General features: G+C 29.2%; 3 protein-coding genes and 1 long non-coding RNA gene across 4 annotated transcripts in view; 1 reads left to right on the top strand and 3 right to left on the bottom strand.

The window, feature by feature from the left end:
- On the top strand, positions 1–5,835 carry LOC107495288 (probable glycosyltransferase At5g25310). Its single transcript, XM_016116397.3, has 4 exons — positions 1–396; positions 523–728; positions 4,266–4,623; positions 4,856–5,835. Exons 1-4 carry the CDS (start codon positions 148–150, stop codon positions 5,534–5,536), a joined length of 1,494 nt encoding a protein of 497 aa, XP_015971883.1. The 5' UTR covers positions 1–147; the 3' UTR covers positions 5,537–5,835.
- Positions 5,836–6,216: 381 nt separating this feature from the next.
- LOC107495271 (ACT domain-containing protein ACR2) lies at positions 6,217–8,792 on the bottom strand. Its single transcript, XM_052263374.1, has 6 exons — positions 8,722–8,792; positions 8,559–8,610; positions 7,500–7,614; positions 7,286–7,395; positions 6,549–7,124; positions 6,217–6,462 (listed from the first exon to the last, which is right to left on the bottom strand). The coding sequence occupies exons 1-6, from the start codon at positions 8,790–8,792 to the stop codon at positions 6,346–6,348; spliced, it is 1,041 nt and encodes a 346-aa protein (XP_052119334.1). The 3' UTR covers positions 6,217–6,345.
- Positions 8,793–13,131: 4,339 nt separating this feature from the next.
- On the bottom strand, positions 13,132–14,627 carry LOC110272866 (uncharacterized). Its single transcript, XR_002364374.2, has 3 exons — positions 14,518–14,627; positions 14,036–14,223; positions 13,132–13,847 (listed from the first exon to the last, which is right to left on the bottom strand). It is a non-coding gene; the product is annotated as an uncharacterized LOC110272866 (long non-coding RNA).
- Positions 14,628–15,526: 899 nt separating this feature from the next.
- Positions 15,527–18,486, bottom strand: part of LOC107495385 ((-)-germacrene D synthase) — a gene marked incomplete in the record, with an annotated part of 5,160 nt that continues 2,200 nt past the window's right edge. Inside the window, 4 exon segments of the mRNA XM_016116537.3 lie at positions 15,527–15,992; positions 16,357–16,602; positions 17,263–17,404; positions 18,326–18,486. Of these exon segments, the coding sequence (XP_015972023.1) occupies positions 15,675–15,992; positions 16,357–16,602; positions 17,263–17,404; positions 18,326–18,486 (867 nt within the window).

Genomic DNA, 18,486 nt, shown 5'->3' with positions numbered 1-18,486 from the left:
CTCCGTCCCTAGCTGCATTCTGCATCACTTCACTTTCTTAGCCGTTCTCCGTCGCAATCTTTCTTCGTCAAATTAGAATTATAGAGAAAAAGAAAAGAAACAGTAAACACCCAAACCGCACTCTTCCTGCCACGCACGTAAACAAAAATGAACATTCGATGCAGTTTTTTCTTCGCTGCACCTCTCTCTCTTCTCGCCTTCTTCTTCCTCATTCTTCTAATTCTTCACGGTCACTTCTTCCAATTCGTCACCACCTTCTCCGCCGCCTCCACCACCGGATTTTCCGTTCCAACGGATCGTCTCCGAACCAAATTTTTCGGCGAGAATCATCCGCACTTCGCCGTCGGAGCCACCGGCGTTATTCATCAGAAAAATACCGCAGAACGAACTGCCACGGTGAGCTCCAATCTCTCTCTCTCTCTCTCAATTTAATTCTATACGCGACGTCGTTTACTGGCATTACTCTGAAATTTTCGTCGTTTTAGTTGAATCATTAACTTTGGTGTTGGATTAATGGAACAGAGGAGAGTGAGAAAAGTTGAAGAAGAGCTGGCGGGAGCTAGAGCTTCGATACGAAAGGCGGCGGCAGCAGCATCGGACGAAGATATTGAGAGAAGCAATTGCACTTTTGCAACCACCGTAGGTAACGGAGATGGCGGATTTGACGACGGCGGCGACCACTACATTCCCGCCGGAGATGTGTATCGTAACTCCCGCCTATTTTACCGGTAATGACTCTCTCTCTCTCCCTGAATAATACTAGATTGATCGCATGTGTTCTGCATTCTTATTATTCATAACTGTATGTGCGTTATTTCAGAAAATGAATTTAAAAATAAATATGGTAAATGTAAAATTACAGTAAATAGACCTTAATACTGTAAGTAATAACACAAAAGGACAAGGGATTAATAGTTTAATGTACAACGAAATTGAATAATAAGCAATACACCATGCATGCAAAATTTTCTGATAATTAGCCATCTCTACTAGTATACTTTTGTGAGATTATTTATAACATTTTTATATTAAACAAAGCTTGAAAAATTATTTAAATATTTTAAAACGGTATATGTAATGATAATTGATAATCATTTTAGCATATTAGTGAAAATTTTCTTGTTTGATACTTTTTTCGTTCTTTCCATATGGTTATTCGTAATTTAAATAATTTTAATTAAAATAAAATTGTAAGCTGTTTCGTAAATCAAAAATAAAATAAAATGAAATAAATAAATAAATAGAAGAAGTAACAGTTAGATGGAACCAGTTGCACTGTTACTGGTAATGAATTCTTAGGTTATGACAAAAGAGAAATAAATTTGTTTAGAAGCCTAACTTTAATTTTAGTTTATTTAAATTCATATATCTTTTCTAAAGAATAAATTCACTATATTTTTAGTACTCTTTTTTTTTCTTTTTACTAGTCTATATGCTTTTATTTAACAACTAATGCTATACAAAAAAAAGTAATAATATAAATAATTTTTTGTGTATATATTTAATTTTAAAGACACGGATCTATACACATAAAAAATGCGGGTTATCATATAGTTATATGTATAAGTAAAAAAAAAAAAAAATTCTCATTATTATAAAAGAAGCATCCATCTATCAAATTTATTCACTGCTTTGCGTATAAGTCACCGTACGCGAGATATTCGCCTCCTTAAAATCGAAATAATCTTTTCTTCGGATATACGAAATGGAATAATGTCAAGTGCTGCTAGACTATAGCATTCATTGATTCTATTCAGAACTCCCTAGTCCATACTCATTCTTATGATTATGATACCTCTTCTGCGGAAAGCCCCTTTAGTTTTCTATATTTCATATGTACGTAGCTTTCTCATTATTACTATTGAGAGAATTCCATAGTGGTGGACTTGTGTGGTAGCTGGTAAACCCCCATTGTTTGTTTTAATGATTCTTTTCTTTTGCTGAAAGGGGTCATAAAGTGCTTAGCGTCTTACCCATGTAGTTTTGGTTTGATAATTTTTTTTAAGAAGTGTTTGTATTTTTTTATTTTGTTGTGTTTGATAAATTAAAAAATTCATATGTCTATATGTCTGTATTTGCAGTTTTTTAAAAGTTAATAAAAATATTTTTAAAAGTATCTAAATAAATTTTGTTTTAAATTAATTTATATTTATTAAAATTAATAAGTATAATATAATTCCGTATATTAATTAATTCTAAATTTAACTCTTATATTTATATTTATTATAATATTTTTAAATTTTAAAAATTATTTTATTAAATATAATTATTATTATTTATACTTATTAAAAATTATTTTTAATTTAATTGATCAAATATAAATTTTACAACTTTTAAAAAGTAAAAATTTTACTAAATTAAGCCGAATATATTGAATTATTAATGTAAGAGTATTAATAATTAATATATAAGAAAACAAGAAAATCATGTAGTTATAGTTAAGATCGATGTATGCTTTGATAGTTAACAAAAGAGAAAAAGCGAAAAAAAGCTGTTGATTATATATTAGCGAAAAAATATTAGTTATGTAAACTGTTTTTTAATCTAATTAGGTTAAATTACTTTTGTTAGTTATGAATAAATAATATAGTGAAGTTCGTATTCTATTAATCCATACATAACTTATCACGAAAAAACAAAAATTATATAATGCATATTATCTTTGTTTTGTTTTTGTTTTTTTGTGAACTCTATTTAAACTGAAACATACATAACCCTAAACCTTGCACAATATAAGCATTTGTTATGTTGGAGCCTTATCAGCCGTCCTCGTCGCAAACTAATAAACACATGCCATAAACTTTTCCTAAATGATAGCTCAACTGATCTCTATTCATTAATTTTGGTAATTAATCAATAACTTTAACGGATGATATTTGATAACGGATGATATTTGATGTACCCTTTGGGAGCAAAGCATCAAGTACATTGAATGATGATGATGATGATATTTAATTTAGGTGGATACTCTTAATTATTATATTTTTATATAAAGATGATATTATAAATTATTAATTAAATTGATATGTTTTATCGAATATATTTAATTGTGTTATCTAACAGTTTATAATGTTATTTTTATGTAAAAATATTATTATATGAGTATTTTTTTATTTAAAGTATGATTTAAGATGAAATTTTTGGATTATATTTTAGTTAAAAATTTATGTGTTTTTGGTAATAGCTCATTTGTGTTTATAATTCCTTTTACATAAAATAAAAATTTGAAGAAATTATGGATGATTTTGGTTTTCTGTTGCATCAGAGGGTTTATTTATAGTTGGGTATTAAGAATAATGTTATATATTTTTATTAATCAGTTCAATTAAGTTGATTTAACATTAACAAAAATTAATTATAGATAACATTATTTGATTTATAAAAAAAATTTAAATGTGTAGTACTACTTTTTTTTTCTCATTTATTTTTCTGTCGTGCACCTTAGTTTTATAAAAAAGGTGAATGCTATGGTGTTTAAAGGGTAGTGTCTATTTATTAAAAAAGGTTAAAAATTAATATTTAATTTAAAAAATATAAAAATAAATTATTTTTTAAAAAATTAAAACTTATCACAAAAGATAAGTTAGACAAAAGTTAAGTAACAATTGATAGATACCATAAAATTGACCTATAAAAAATGTGGATATTAATTATTAAATAACTAGCATTATTTACTTTGTTCTCTTTGTAGTATTTCTCCTACGTTTTGTATCAACATTATCATTATGAAGAAATCAAGTACTACTAGTAGTGCATACTTTATTTATTATTAAAATTAACGTTTAAGCCAAGCGTCCATGGCAAAGTAAGGAAACCTTTTGCAACAGTGGAAACTGGAAAGCACTAACATCTGAATTACTATTAATCGTAGTCACATTGGGACCAAGCGTGTTTCATCATTTCAGTAGATCTCAGTTCATGTTATCATTGATATTTAACATAATCATAGATATTCTAGTTGCTTGTTATATACTATACCCAGATAATTATAAATAAATAAAAAATACTAACACTAAAGACCAAAATTCAAGCATTATTTTAAATCTCTTTTGCAAAAGAAAACACACTAGTAGTTTAACTCGTTATATATGATCACACACATTGATACTTGAAAGTACAATATATATACTAATGTTTTTTTTAACATAAGTTCGGTTAAGCCAAACACTTCTGTTGTATCAATATAAACAAATTCATATTTGTGTAAAAAAAAAATATAGACCAGGTGTAAATAAAAATTAATTCTTATATCTAACTTATTACAGGAGCTACTTGGAGATGGAGAAAATGTTGAAGATATACGTATACGAAGATGGAGAACTTCCAATAACTCATGATGGCCCGTGCAAGGACATATACTCAATTGAAGGAAGGTTCATCCAAGAGCTAGAGCATGGTGTACGTGGAGGGAAGTTTAGGACACAGGACCCCAATTTGGCTCATGTTTACTTCTTCCCATTCAGTGTGACTTGGATGGTGAAGTACCTCTACACTCCATTGTCTTACAATCTCACTCCTTTAAAGCAGTTTGTCTCTGATTATGTGAGAGTGGTCTCTACAAAGTACCCCTTTTGGAATAGAACTCTTGGTGCAGACCACTTCATGCTTGCTTGTCATGATTGGGTTTGTTACTCCCTCTTTAATTTCTTGCACTCTTTTTTCAACATAACTATCTAGTATAGATTGTTTTGCAGAATGAATTTCATTTAATTTTCTTTATCTTTTCAAAAATGACATAAAAAAGAGAAATAACATGACAATACTAAACTAAACTGCTAATTTCTTTTGTTCCATTTTTTCCAAGTTGAGTAGTTTTAATCTTACAACTAGGTTCTTATGTTGTGATTTTGTGCAGGCTCCTCATGCATCAAAGGGAAACCCTTCTCTCTACCACAACTCAATCCGAGTCTTATGCAATGCCAACACTTCAGAGGGCTTCAAACCAAGAAAAGATGTATCCTTACCAGAAATTCACCTCTATGGAGGTGAAGTTTCCCCAAAACTCCTCTCACCTCCAAAAGACAACACCCCAAGAAGCTACCTTGCTTTCTTTGCTGGTGGAGAACACGGCCCAATTAGGCCTATACTCCTCCACCACTGGAAAAACCTGAACAACAACAATGATGATGATCTTATTCGTGTGTATGAGTACCTCCCTAAGGGCATGGACTACTACTCCTTCTTGCTCAACTCAAAGTTCTGCCTTTGCCCAAGTGGGCATGAAGTTGCTAGCCCAAGAATAGTTGAGTCAATTTATGCAGAGTGTGTTCCTGTGATCATATCAGAGGGTTATGTTTTGCCCTTCAGTGATGTGCTTCGATGGGAGGCATTTTCAGTTCAGATGGATGTTTCGGATATTCCAAGGTTGAAAGATGTTCTTAGTGCAATTCCAGAGGAGAGGTATTGGAAGCTTAAGGAAGGAGTAAGGGCAGTGAGGAGACATTTCACACTTAATCAACCAGCTAAGAGATATGATGCCTTTCACATGATCTTGCACTCTATATGGCTAAGGAGATTGAATATAGAACTTAATTAAGTAGACTTTATATCTTATAGCCATAGGCTTTATTTAGCAGTCTGTTATTTTCTCCAATTTTTATATACCATATATCATATAAGCATAGGCATAGCTGTATGTTATTTTCCAGGCCTTGAAATAGGAATAGGTGTTAACAAAAAGAGATTAAATCAGAAAATTTTCTACGGTTTTGAATTGTAAGCATGATTGGCATACTATTACTTCTTACATAAGTAGTGGGTGAACTTGTACCATTCATTTTCCTATGGTCTCCATCTTCATTTTTATCTCTCAATAGGAAATCCAGTGGATTTGGAAATAGGGGCCATCTAGTATATATACAAACAATTGAAAGAAATATTGTAATTTCATTCCTTTCTTTTTGTCTCCCCCTTATTTCACTAGCATTTCCACTCATACATTACATGATGAGATGAACTGAACTAGATAGAACTTAGCTTCTACTACATACTTGTCTCATACATGGATCAAGCGATGAGAAAGTTGTCCTATACGGTACCTTAATTTGCCTCCAAAAGAGAGACTAGACCATTCATCATCAGAGCCTGATGAGCTTGAACTTGATGATGATGAGTTTGAGCTTGTTCTTCTCATGGTGATAGGAGTAGAATGCATTCACAGCTTTGTCTCCATGAGTTTCTACATCGGCTCTCACCACAACAACACCATTCTCCCTCAGAACTCTTGTTATGTCAGAAAGCAACCCTATTCTGTTGTCTGCACACAATTCTAGCCTAACTCCCTGCATTTCAATAATCATGGTTTATTACTTAAGTACCTAATTAATTATGAGTAATTGGTGGAGTTTAATTAATTACCTCACAAACCCGGCGTTCTATGGCTGCTTCTAAACAGTTAATTACTCTTTCCTTCTCGCTTGCTGTGTTCAAAGCATATCCGTCTATATGCCTGATGAAATACTCCTATATATAAACAAATTCCAAAATAATTAAACTAGTTAATTAATTCATCATTAAGATCACTGAGGAGAATATTCATATATAAATACCTGAAATGCATAGGCTTCATGGGAGCTAATGGAAGCATGGAAAATGACGTACTGCATATCCGTTAAGGTGCAAACGGTATCAAACATGAGTCTTGGACGGTCCTTACAATCTATGCTCACAATTGAATAACCCTTTTCATCACAGCTTTCAATCTTCACCATTCTCTTCCTTCTCTCTTTTGTTGAAGGACTCTCAAAGTCCCTAACACTAAGCATCATCTGGTGCAACCTCCTCTCCACGGTCGTCATGGTGCCTTCGCCTCCAAGAAATTCCGAGGTCTTCACATCAGGGTGGTTAGGGCTACTGTCCAGACCCTTTTCATTAGGGTCTGTAGTTGCCCTAAGCACCGTGGTGAGGTGACCCTGGATTGTTGCCAGACGACTAGGGTCATCGATGGCCGTGTCCGTGGATTGATCTGAAATGTAGGCCACACATGCCAGCCTGGCATTGTGGCTCCATGCATGAGCCTCGACTACGTTGCAATGGAGGTCAGTTAGGGCAGCCGAGATCTCCGAGAGCAGGCCGGGGCGGTCGGCTCCGGTCAATTCGATGGCGGTATGCTGCTCATTTGGGTGGTCATCATATGGGAAGACATTATTGTTGTTGTAGGAGTAGGAATTTGTTGTGGTCATGTACGGATTATAGATGATGCTGTTGCTTTGTGAGGATAATTGAGATGAAAACCCTCTTGATCTTCCTATTGCCTGCATTCATATAAATAATTTTGAGAAAATATAACCATTAAATCCCTCTTAATGTTGTTGGGAAATTGCAGTACCCGCTGGATATAGTTGATGACTTTCTGGTCGGTTAGTTTGTTGCCATGTTCATCTCTAACATGAAACACTGAAATTTTTTAGGAGGAACAAAATTAGAGGAAATTCTATAAATAAAATTTATCATTTTAAACATGCATGTAAATAAAATTTTTTACAAGTTTAAATGCGTACCATCCATGAACCAGCCAGCATCAGATGAAATAAAGCTTTTGTAGATTTGAAGGTTCATGTCCGTCAAAACTTGCACCACTTCTAAAAGAAGACCTTGTTTGTTAACACTATCTACCTGAAATTAAATGGTCACGTATTTATCATATTTTACATTATGCTCTATCATTTGGTGTTTCTAACCATAAAGAAATTTGATTATTGGCAATTATTGTAACTATAAATTATATAAATATTAAATTTTTGCTTAATTCAACAAAAGTACCCAAAACTTTCGACAAAATTACTCAATAATGAACTATTTTTCATCGTTAGAAATAATAATTTGTTCTTGATACTAATAGAATAGGCAACATTTTTCATTCATGGTAAAATTAGTAAAAAAAGAGAACGCTTAATAAATATTGTATTAGAATTTGACTAAAAATATTGTTTTTGTTTTAGAATAGATGACGCTTTTGAAGAGTTATTTTTAAAAAATATTGTTTTGACCAAATGCAATGGGCATGTTCAAGATCCTCTCAAAATATTGTTTCAGATTTAAAAGTGTTGCTATAGATTAAAGACAATTCTTTTTTACTTTTTAGTCAAAATGTTATTTTAAGTAAAAAAATAAGATTTTGTTAGGTAGATAATAATTTTTGTGAATAATAGTTTTTAAAATTGGTCTAATAAAGTAAAAATACACTACACCCCAAATTATCTACCTAAATCTTAATATTAAAATAACCATTCACACACTTAGAAAATTAAATATCTAATATATCTATTATTCACATTTGTTTAGTATTTTCATTGTTTATTTATACTTTTTTAAATATTATTATAATAGAAGATCATTTGAAAATTAACACATTGTGAACATGTTACTCTTAATATTACTCAACAACAATGTATATATAGTGGTAAACACCAACCACAATGAAAATATTTTAGTCGCAATTATAGTTACACAGATTATTATAATTCATTACCATGGCAAAAATAAGAGTGTTATGATCACCATTCATAATTAATTATAAAACTTTTTTTTTCCATTACTTGTTGTAATAAGAAACATACCTTCACTACTGTGCATCCATCCATGCTCTCATTGTCAATGCTGACTCGGCAACTGTGAAAAAAATACAAATTAATTAAGAGGTGCTATCTCAGTTAGCATCAAATAAATTAAGAATTGAATTATAATTTGAAGAGCTCTTGAAAATTTTGAAGAATTACTTACGGTGGGCCATATATTCTTTCAGTGAGACTATCAAACTCAGGATCAAAGTAAGGCCAACAAACTTTATTCATGCTGCAAAATCCCATAAAGAGCAGTGTTTACTGTTTAATACTTAATAGCATGTTTGTATTAATTAATTTATTCTCTTTATTGAAATCAAATTCCTATAAATAGAATAGAAGATTTCAATGGACCAAGAGAGAGATAACAGCCTGAATTGTAGATAACATGAAAACCATTCATAGCACGTGGAAATAATGCAAGCTAAGTAACTATTAACCACAGAAAAAGTCTAGGGGCCAGCAGTTTTATTGAATTTTGACCAGTATGTAACCAGTAGAAAAAGGTGAGCCATTGGATGAAATCTCACACCAATCTCATACCATCAAATCATCATTAATGGTTAGTTGATGGCTAACAATCACAAAAATTGCTGCCCCTAGCATTGCTCTTAACCACAAGCTTGTAACATAAAACATAAATAAAATATTTTAGCATTTTAGCATACAAAAAATTAATTGAATTTAGAATCTTATATGTGTACTACAAAAATTTCTTACCACTAAATCAATTCTAATTATGACTTACTAGCTACTAGTATCTAGAAAATAAATGTACAATAGCATTTCTTATTAATCAAAGTTCTAATTTCCAATTTCAGTAGAGAAAAAACATTATTGAGTAACTTGAACGTGGAAATAAAACGTTTTCCATTAAATTTTTCTTACCACTAAATGTTAATGTAATATCTTTATTGAATGGTATCAATAATGGCATGCAGATTCTGTATTGATAAAAAGAAAGAGTGACGGCGACTTTACACAATGCCTCATATATAACATGTATGGATAACATTTTCAAAACAAGAAAAAAACGTTTTTTTATTTAAAAGTAATAATCTAAAATTACTTTATTTAATTTAATAAAATGATATTTTTAAGAAGAATAAAATAAAATGCAAAGAAAAAAGAAGCTTACACGGACAATGCAGAAGGGGCTTGGCAAGCCCTTGCTTAGAACCAAAACCCAGCAATGCCCCCCAAAAATAAAAATAATTGACCACAAGAGAGAGAAGAATAAGAAAGTGAGTTCTCCCTCTCAAAAAGAAAAAAACCCAAAAAATATTATCAACAATCAAAATGACAAGCTTCTTCTCTACATATATATATTGGGCAAGAAATAAATAAATTATAATTAACTTAAAATATGTGGAAGAAAATAGATCATAGAAAAAGAAACTACACAAAAGAAAAGGGAGACTTTCAAAAGTCAAACTAAGTTATCTAAACCACGTTTTGTATTTGATATCTTCTGATCAAGTAGCATTCCACATTAAGTTACCACAATTTTCTCATCATGTGTTGATGTTCTTAATTAACAAATGTGAACCCCAAATATTTGACTGATTTGAAAGCAAGCTCCATCTTTGGCCCTTCTAATCTAATTATTCTTAGTGCATATGATATGTGGATGATGCTCTTTCTCAATCCTTATTTATTGCTAACGTTCACCTATAAAAGACTTAAGTTTTCATTTTTTTTTTTCCGAACATTTTTTCCATGTGTGATTGTGATCGAATTATTGCATGGTTTAAAATGGTTGACCACATCACTTGATAACCTAAATTAACTGGAATATAGGGTTAGTTTGTTTAAGCTTTTTGAGCAAAAGTGATTTTTTTAAATACTTATTATATTTTTTTGAATAATTTGTTTCTGTTTTTGTAATTAAGAAAGAAAATAAAAGCAAAAATATTATTTTTTTAATTTTTGAAAAATAAATAGATATCATAAATTATTTTTGAAAAATAATTTAATTTTTGCACAAGCTTCTATTCTTTTTTATTTGCTTGCTTTATATTATTTTTTACTTTTAAGACTCATTAAAGATCGAATTATTGATCTTTTAAACATAGAGTTTTTATATCATATCATTAAACCACTCATTCTAAAATGTGATTACAAATTTAATACTAATATAAAAATTTAATTATAAACTTCTAAAATATAAAATTTAATTATAAATTTAATAAAATGATTAAGATTACCAGAATACTTTAATTTAACCTAATGATTATTTTCTTGATAATAACCTCTCTTTTCACCGAAAGGGAAGTGGGGGAAGCACAAGCCAGAAAATGATACAATAATGATTAAAATTTAAACACCAAATTAAGATATTACATAATAAGCTGAGTTTCATGATACAATGATTATTAGGAAGCAAAATGTAACTGAGCATGGAAAATATGACACAACTTTCACTTTGAATTTCTGGATAAAATTATTAAGAGACAATAGGATCCAAAAGTAGTGCAACAACATAATCTTTGGAAAGTTGTCCGTTTGAAACTTTATCCTCAAAGTTTATTCAAATATTTTCACAAAAATCAATCGATTGGTCATATTATCTAATAGATTAAATAATGACTAAAATATTAGTTTTTTAAAATTCAATTGATTTCTTATACTATCCAATCGATTGAATGCTCCAAAGCAACTTGAGGTCTCACAATTCAATCGATTGGTTATTTTACCCAATCGATTGAAGTCATCAAAACAATATGAATTTGCCCAATTCAATCGATTGGTTATGTACTACACCGTTTTTAATTTTTTATCGTTTTTATAAATTATTATCTTATTATTCATCTATCTTAACTTTAAAATTCTATTTTCAATTTTTAAGACTTTATTTTGATTTAGATATTCTAATCTCATCTTTTCTTTAATATTAACATTATAAATTAGTGAATAATCTATCACCAATTATTCAATCCCACCATTAGAATCGTGTATCAATCTCTTTATGTATCATGAGAGAGTGGTGTAGGCTTATGACTCGATGCTTGGGTAGTTATAATGTCTCTTGACCTACCCTTTTTTAAAATCATGTATTGGCTGGTAATGAATGTTCTTATTTTTTACAGGAAATTCATTGCTTGAAATGTTCCTCCTTTTTTAGAAATTCATATCAAACACCCCCAACTGGAAATACCGGTGGTGCAGGGAATATCAGTTGTGCAGGAGATATTCAATATTCTCATGTTTTAACTGTTTTTTATGTCTGCTCAAATGTTTTGTATTGAAATCCAATTATCCTTCTGTACTCTTCATTGTGCAGAATGGTGAATTGCCGAGTTATGCTGGTGTCATCTCCGGAGCTGTGAAACAGATGTTCGATATATTGGAGGCTTAGAATGCAAAGCACAACATAAAAGTAACGTTATTAGAGCTTTACAATGAGGAAATAACGGATCGTGTGCCTCTTGAGAAAACTGTAAAATCTGAAGATGATAAGTCTAAAAGTCCTATCGCTCTAATGGAGGATTGGAAAGGGGCTTTCATTGTTAATCTAGGAAGAATTAATTAAAAATTTGTAATATATATATTTCATATATGTCTTAGCAATATATGAATGGATTATTAAAATGGTTTGATATATATTACATGGTATTTTTTTTCTAGTCAGGATTTAATAGAAAAGTCAAATCTTGAACAAATGAAAAGAACAAAATAGAATGCAAACAAATAAAAAGATATGGAATTTTTTTACATAAATTAATTATATAAAATTAAATATAATTCACAAGACATAAAATTTGTATGGCATTGTTGTTAAAATAATAAATGAAAATAACATTACTTCATTATAAAAATATGAGTTTTTTAAACTAAAATATCTCTATAGTGCATAGAAATAGAGAAAAATTGTAAAAGCTTCCAATCGATTGGGTAACACAACCAATCCATTGAAATGGGTAAATCCATATTGCTTTGAAGTTTTCAATCGATTGGGTAACACAACCAATCGATTGAATTGGGAAAATCCATATTGTTTTGATGACTTCAATCGATTGGGTAATACAACCAATCGATTGAATTGTGAGACCTCAGGTTGTTTTGAAGCATTCAATTGATTGGGTAGTATAAGCAATCGATTGAATTTTAAAAAACCTACATTTTAGTCATCGTTCAATCGATTGGGTAGTATAAGCAATCGATTGAATTTTAAAAAACTCACATTTTAGTCATCGTTCAATCGATTGTTTTGTGATAACCTGTAGTCTTGAAATTCAATCGATTGTTTTGATAATCCAAAAAGTTTATTACGATCAATGGAAGATCTAATTTGTTATTATTTTTTATTTTGCTTGTTAATAAACATAATAGATGAATGATAAAATAATAATTTATAAAACAAAAAATAGTTTTTATAATTAAATAACATATATGAGATTAATTTATAATTAAAATTAAAAAAAACTATTTAACAATTATTAAAAAACTTAAAAGATATGTTTTGTTATGGGACCGTTTAATGGTCCAAACGTTACCATCGAATCTTTAGCCCAGTAAATCACAATTTAAAAAAACATCATCTTTAACCCATAGATTATACATATATACATTAAACCATAACTTTCCTGTATTACTAATTGGCGAAGTACATATATACATCGTATTACAATAATATATTACACTGTTAGATTAGAGCTAGTTAACCTATGTCGTTGTAATTGTTCCATGGCCTCTCTGACCTTGTTCATTCACTTTGTATATAATTATGGTCATTAAAACAACGCTAACGCACTAATTGTCTCTAAGATACCTTTGAAAACATTCATCTTCCTTGCAATATTCGTATATAACTCTGTATACTTCAATCAAGAGCCTTGGAACCGACTTGCAAAATAGTCATTGAATCCTTCTGGAACAGATCTTACAAGTTCCTGATCAGCCAAAATCGTAGAAAATAAGACTCATCCTCAAATCTTTTTTTAAAAAAAATCTTAGTAAAAAGTTCTAGTTCAAGACAAAACCTGAATTTCTTAAGGTAATTCTCTATAATGATTTAGCTTGTTTCTCATGACCCTTAATAAGTCTCGAACACTGTCGTATTTATATCTTCTGTAAGGACCAATATTAGTAATGAAAGCCGGTTCCATCTTTTCGTCCCATTTTGCACCTAAAGCCATTGGAGCAATGCTTTCTAATGTTCTAAGAAGATCAAAATCAGTCTCTCTGTCCTCAAGTTCCACCCTATCACTGGCGTCTCGAAGAAATGAAAGTCTCATCACAGAACTCCAGAAAAAAGGATGGTGCAACACTTCAATCGCCTTTGGCCTGTTAATAAATGAAATCAACTTTAGTGGAGTTATAAATTCATCAAAGCAGGATAATTTTTAAATAAAATTGACTGTTGAAAAATACACATGGTTTTGAGATAGATGAGTAACACAGTTAATCTACATAATGTACTTTAATATAGGTATTCATGCTCTTAAAATAACAATGAATGGGTAACAATATACCTTAAATTCGGATCAGGATTTAATAACGAGAGATAAGGTCCTCTGCCTCTAGAATGGACTCTCCAAATGGATGTCTTCCCCAGTCATACAGAAAAATAGGACACATCCCAAACTAAACAAATCTAAAGCTCGTGATTGGCGTCCTTGAACAAGCTGCTCTGGTGCCTGCCACCCTGAACTCCCACATCCTACAATATGCCATTACACTATTAAACTAAATGCAGGTTTCAGATTCAGATTAACTTACTTTATTTCAGAAAGGTTAATAATTAAAAAGCAGAAACTTTTGGTATAAAAACTTCTCTTGTAGAACTAAGCAAAACCAAAACAAGAAAAATAAGAGAAAAATTCCAACAATCATGATTTATCAATCACCAAACTGATATAGGATAGATTCATCTAATGCTAGAAACCACTGATAATTTACATAATCAATGCTTAGAACCAGAAATCAAATCTTGTAAGAGATACAGGGTGCTGACCAGTAACACTATGACCCAACGTAGACATATCTTCAAGAAGGCGTTTGCTAATTCCCATATCAGAAAGCTTTGCACATAGTGATCTTTCTTTGGTTATCAAAACATTTTGGTGGTTAGAAAAGCACAATTCTTATATCAATTTTGAAAAGAAAATTGTACCTTATCTATAAGAATATAAGTATTTTTTTTAATAATATTAGAAAAATAAAAAAAAACACCTAAATTTACAATTAATAAATACTAAATAAAATAAATTTTTACTTTTTTTTTACTCTTCGTTTCTTTTCTTGTTGTCGGTATTTATTAGTGGCAAGAAATTTAATTGAATTTAGAATCTTATATGTGTACTACAAAAATTTCTTACCACTAAATCACTTCTAATTATGACTCACTAGCTACTAGTATCTAGAAAATAAATGTACAAGAGCATTTCTTATTAATTAAAGTTCTAATTTCCAATTTCAGTAGACAAAAAACATACATTATTGAGTAATAAAACGTTTTGCATTAAATTTTTCTTACCACTAAATGTTAATGTAATATCTTTATTGAATGGTATCAATAATGGCAGATTCTGTATTGATAAAAAGAAAGAGTGACGGCGATTTTACACAATGCCTCATATATAACATGTAATTTTTGAGAAATAAATAGATATCATAAATTATTTTTGGAAAATAATTTGATTTTTGCATAGGCTTTTATTCTTTTTTATTTGCTCGTTTTATATTATTTTTTTACTTTTAGGATTCATTAAAGATCGAACTCTTGATCTTTTAAACATAGAATTTTAATATCATATCATTAAACCACTCATTCTAAAATGTGATTACAAATTTAATACTAATATAAAAATTTAATTATAAACTTCTAAAATATAAAATTTAATTATAAATTTAATAAAATAATTAAGATTACCAAAATACTTTAATTTAACCTAATGATTATTTTCTTGATAATAGCCTCTCTTTTCACCGAAAGGGAAGTGGGGGAAGCACAAGCCAGAAAATGATACAATAATGATTAAAATTTAAACACCAAATTAAGATATTACATAATAAGCTGAGTTTCATGATACAATGATTATTAGGAAGTAAAATGTAACCGAGCATGGAAAATATGACACAACTTTCACTTTGAATTTCTGGATAAAATGATTAAGAGACAATAGGATCCAAAAGTAGTGCAACAACATAATCTTTGGAAAGTTGTCCGTTTGAAAATTTATCCTCAAAGTTTCCCATGGCATCGTCTATATTTGAGTATGTGAACTCAACCGCACGTGCCAAGCCAAGAATTAAATCAAGCACGTGCTTTGGAATGTCATCTAAATTGATTAGGCAAGCTTCATTTATATCCTTCCAATAACCCTTAATTTCAATTTGAATGAGTTTATATGCATCTTCTTCTGAAACATCATATTGTTTCATGCAACATTCCACTGCAGAAGCAACATGTTCTCTTTCTTGTTCAACCTGTAGATAAATAAAATCACATTAATTTGAATTAGATAATATGTTATCTGATTACAGACATTAATTATAAAATTGATAAAAATATGCATAGTTCTATATGCCACTTCAATTTACTAGCTAACATAAACAATGCATATATTAAAAATTCCAAAAGGGATTAAAATATTTTAATTACAAGTGTCATTAGAAATATTGAGTTATTCTTTATATATGGGGATGATCAACTTGGCCATTATTGGATAAATTTATAAATTAATTAGTTTTTCTAAAATGAAATTATCTTAGAAAAGGATAAAATCGACCTTATACAAAAAACCAAAAGGAAATTTTTTGTTAAATAAAAAAAAGACACTTTAATTTATACCTTATGTGTGCCTAGGTCATCCATGAGTCTGGCAATAAGTGATACAGCTTTCATGACTTTTGGATTATTCAAAATCCAATCAAACATATCTTTTGTTGCAAATTCTCCCAAACCAATTAATATTGTCATTTGAAGTGGGCATGTTGAAGTTGCAATTCCATTAATCTTGTACTCCTCATATGTTGGAACATACTTCTCATCACACCATTTTGCTTCAACTAAATAACCTTGTACAAAATTGAAAAACTACAAGTAGAAAATGTGGAATAATCAATTTTTTAAAAGATTGTTTAGTTATAAATTTATAATCGATCAACTATGTTAAGTGTATACTAAAATTAATCATTAAAATTAACTATCAGTATAAAATACACATTAAAATATAAAATATATATTAAAAATAAATTAAACTACACATATATTTTTATATAAATACATGATGTACCTAATTTTAGTGTATAAATAATATTTTTGATAATCAATATGCGCATAGACTAACAAAACAATTTGAAACATATACATCTTGATTTTAAATAAATTTAAGTGGGTGGACAAAAAAAATCCTTATCAATTGCCTTATTTTTATATATACTAATTACTCTTCTACTTATTCTATCTACTCCTTTAATTTATTTAATGTGACTATTAATAGAAAAAAACTAATATTACCTATTTTTAAACTAAATTATTTTTTTATCATCAAATAAAATGTTAAAAAAGAAAGAATTATTTTCTACCAGATAAAATAACTAAAAGTAGATGCTATAAAGAAAATCAAAATACTTTATTTCTTATTTTCTATTTGTTGTTGATAAAATTTAGATGATTTCTCATTTAATTAATGTATATAACTATATATAGATTAACTAAATTTGCATATATATTATGGATGGATTAGAAAGCTACAGCTTGTTTGACATATTGAAGCACCAAGGTGGAGTTTCCATTCTTTGCAGTCTGCAACTCTATCTCATCACATAGTTTTACAGCCACACTAAATGCCACTTTCATGCACTCTGGAAGAGATTCGATATGACCCATATCCCATCTAAAATAATAATGAGAAAGAATCACATAATATAATAATTCATCATGATGCTATTGGAATAGGATAATTGCGATAATTAATAATGTAAAGATAGACAAACATTTGAAGTTATTTTTTCAATTGCATTAATTATTATCTATTATATATTATTAATTTTATAACTAAAATATGTCATATATTATTTTTTTAATATTAATTAAAATTTAATTATATATATAAATATTATTTTTAAATAACAAACATAAAATTAAATATTTTTATTTGTACAACAAATTTAATATCTAATTAAAATATAAAAGTATACCCATTGAATTCTTTCAAATTAAATTTTAGATAATAAATATTAAAATTAATTATTATTAAAAATTAAAAAATTAAACTCTTTCATATGAAAATAGTAACTAAAAAATTTATTATTTAATTTTTTTAGGTTTAATTATTCTGTTGGTCCCTATAATTTCGTAAAATTTTTAATTAGGTCCCTTTACTTTTTTCCTTTCGATTGAGTTCTTGTACCAATTTTTTTAAATTGGATCCCTACACTTTTTTTCCCTTTTATTTGCGTCCTTGCACCAACTTTTTTTTAGTTGGGTCCCTATAAAATTAAGTCAATTACTATCAAGAATGACCTAATTGAAAAAAAATAGTGCAGGGACCCAATTAAAAGAAAAAATAGTTTAGAGACCTAATTGAAAATTTTACAAAACTATAAGGACCAATACAGTAATTAAACCTTTTTTTATCTACAGAGATATTGGTCTTTTTAGCCTATGACCTTTTTGTAAAAGTAATTTGATTTTATAATTTTTTCTACTATATTCTATAATAATATTAGGATAAAATCAACATAATTTTAAAAAATTTATATTTCGGTAATAACATTACGGATAAAAATACTAGTTAATAACCTAAATGATGAACCTGTGCATTGCCTGAGTGAAGAGCTCAAGTTCTTGAATTGTGCCATAGTTATCATAAGTGTCATCTAGAGTAGCAATGCATGTGATCAATTTGCCCAATATTCTTCTATGAATGCTATATTTGGGCTCAGGAATTATTAGTGACCAGAAGTATGCCTCCAC

This window comes from Arachis duranensis, chromosome 6, assembly GCF_000817695.3.
Source record: "Arachis duranensis cultivar V14167 chromosome 6, aradu.V14167.gnm2.J7QH, whole genome shotgun sequence".
Taxonomy (NCBI): domain Eukaryota; kingdom Viridiplantae; phylum Streptophyta; class Magnoliopsida; order Fabales; family Fabaceae; genus Arachis; species Arachis duranensis.
Note: the sequence above shows the minus strand (reverse complement) of the source record. Positions and strands in the feature narration are given on the sequence as shown.

Coding starts and splice junctions, on each gene's coding strand:
- LOC107495288 (XM_016116397.3), top strand. CDS start 148: ATGAACATTCGATGCAGTTTTTTCTTCGCTGCACCTCTCTCTCTTCTC. Junction 397..522: donor CCGCAGAACGAACTGCCACG/GTGAGCTCCAAT, acceptor TTAATGGAACAG/AGGAGAGTGAGAAAAGTTGA. Junction 729..4,265: donor AACTCCCGCCTATTTTACCG/GTAATGACTCTC, acceptor AACTTATTACAG/GAGCTACTTGGAGATGGAGA.
- LOC107495271 (XM_052263374.1), bottom strand. CDS start 8,792: ATGAATAAAGTTTGTTGGCCTTACTTTGATCCTGAGTTTGATAGTCTC. Junction 8,611..8,721: donor GAAAGAATATATGGCCCACC/GTAAGTAATTCT, acceptor TTTTTTTCACAG/TTGCCGAGTCAGCATTGACA. Junction 7,615..8,558: donor ATGGATGCACAGTAGTGAAG/GTATGTTTCTTA, acceptor ATTTAATTTCAG/GTAGATAGTGTTAACAAACA.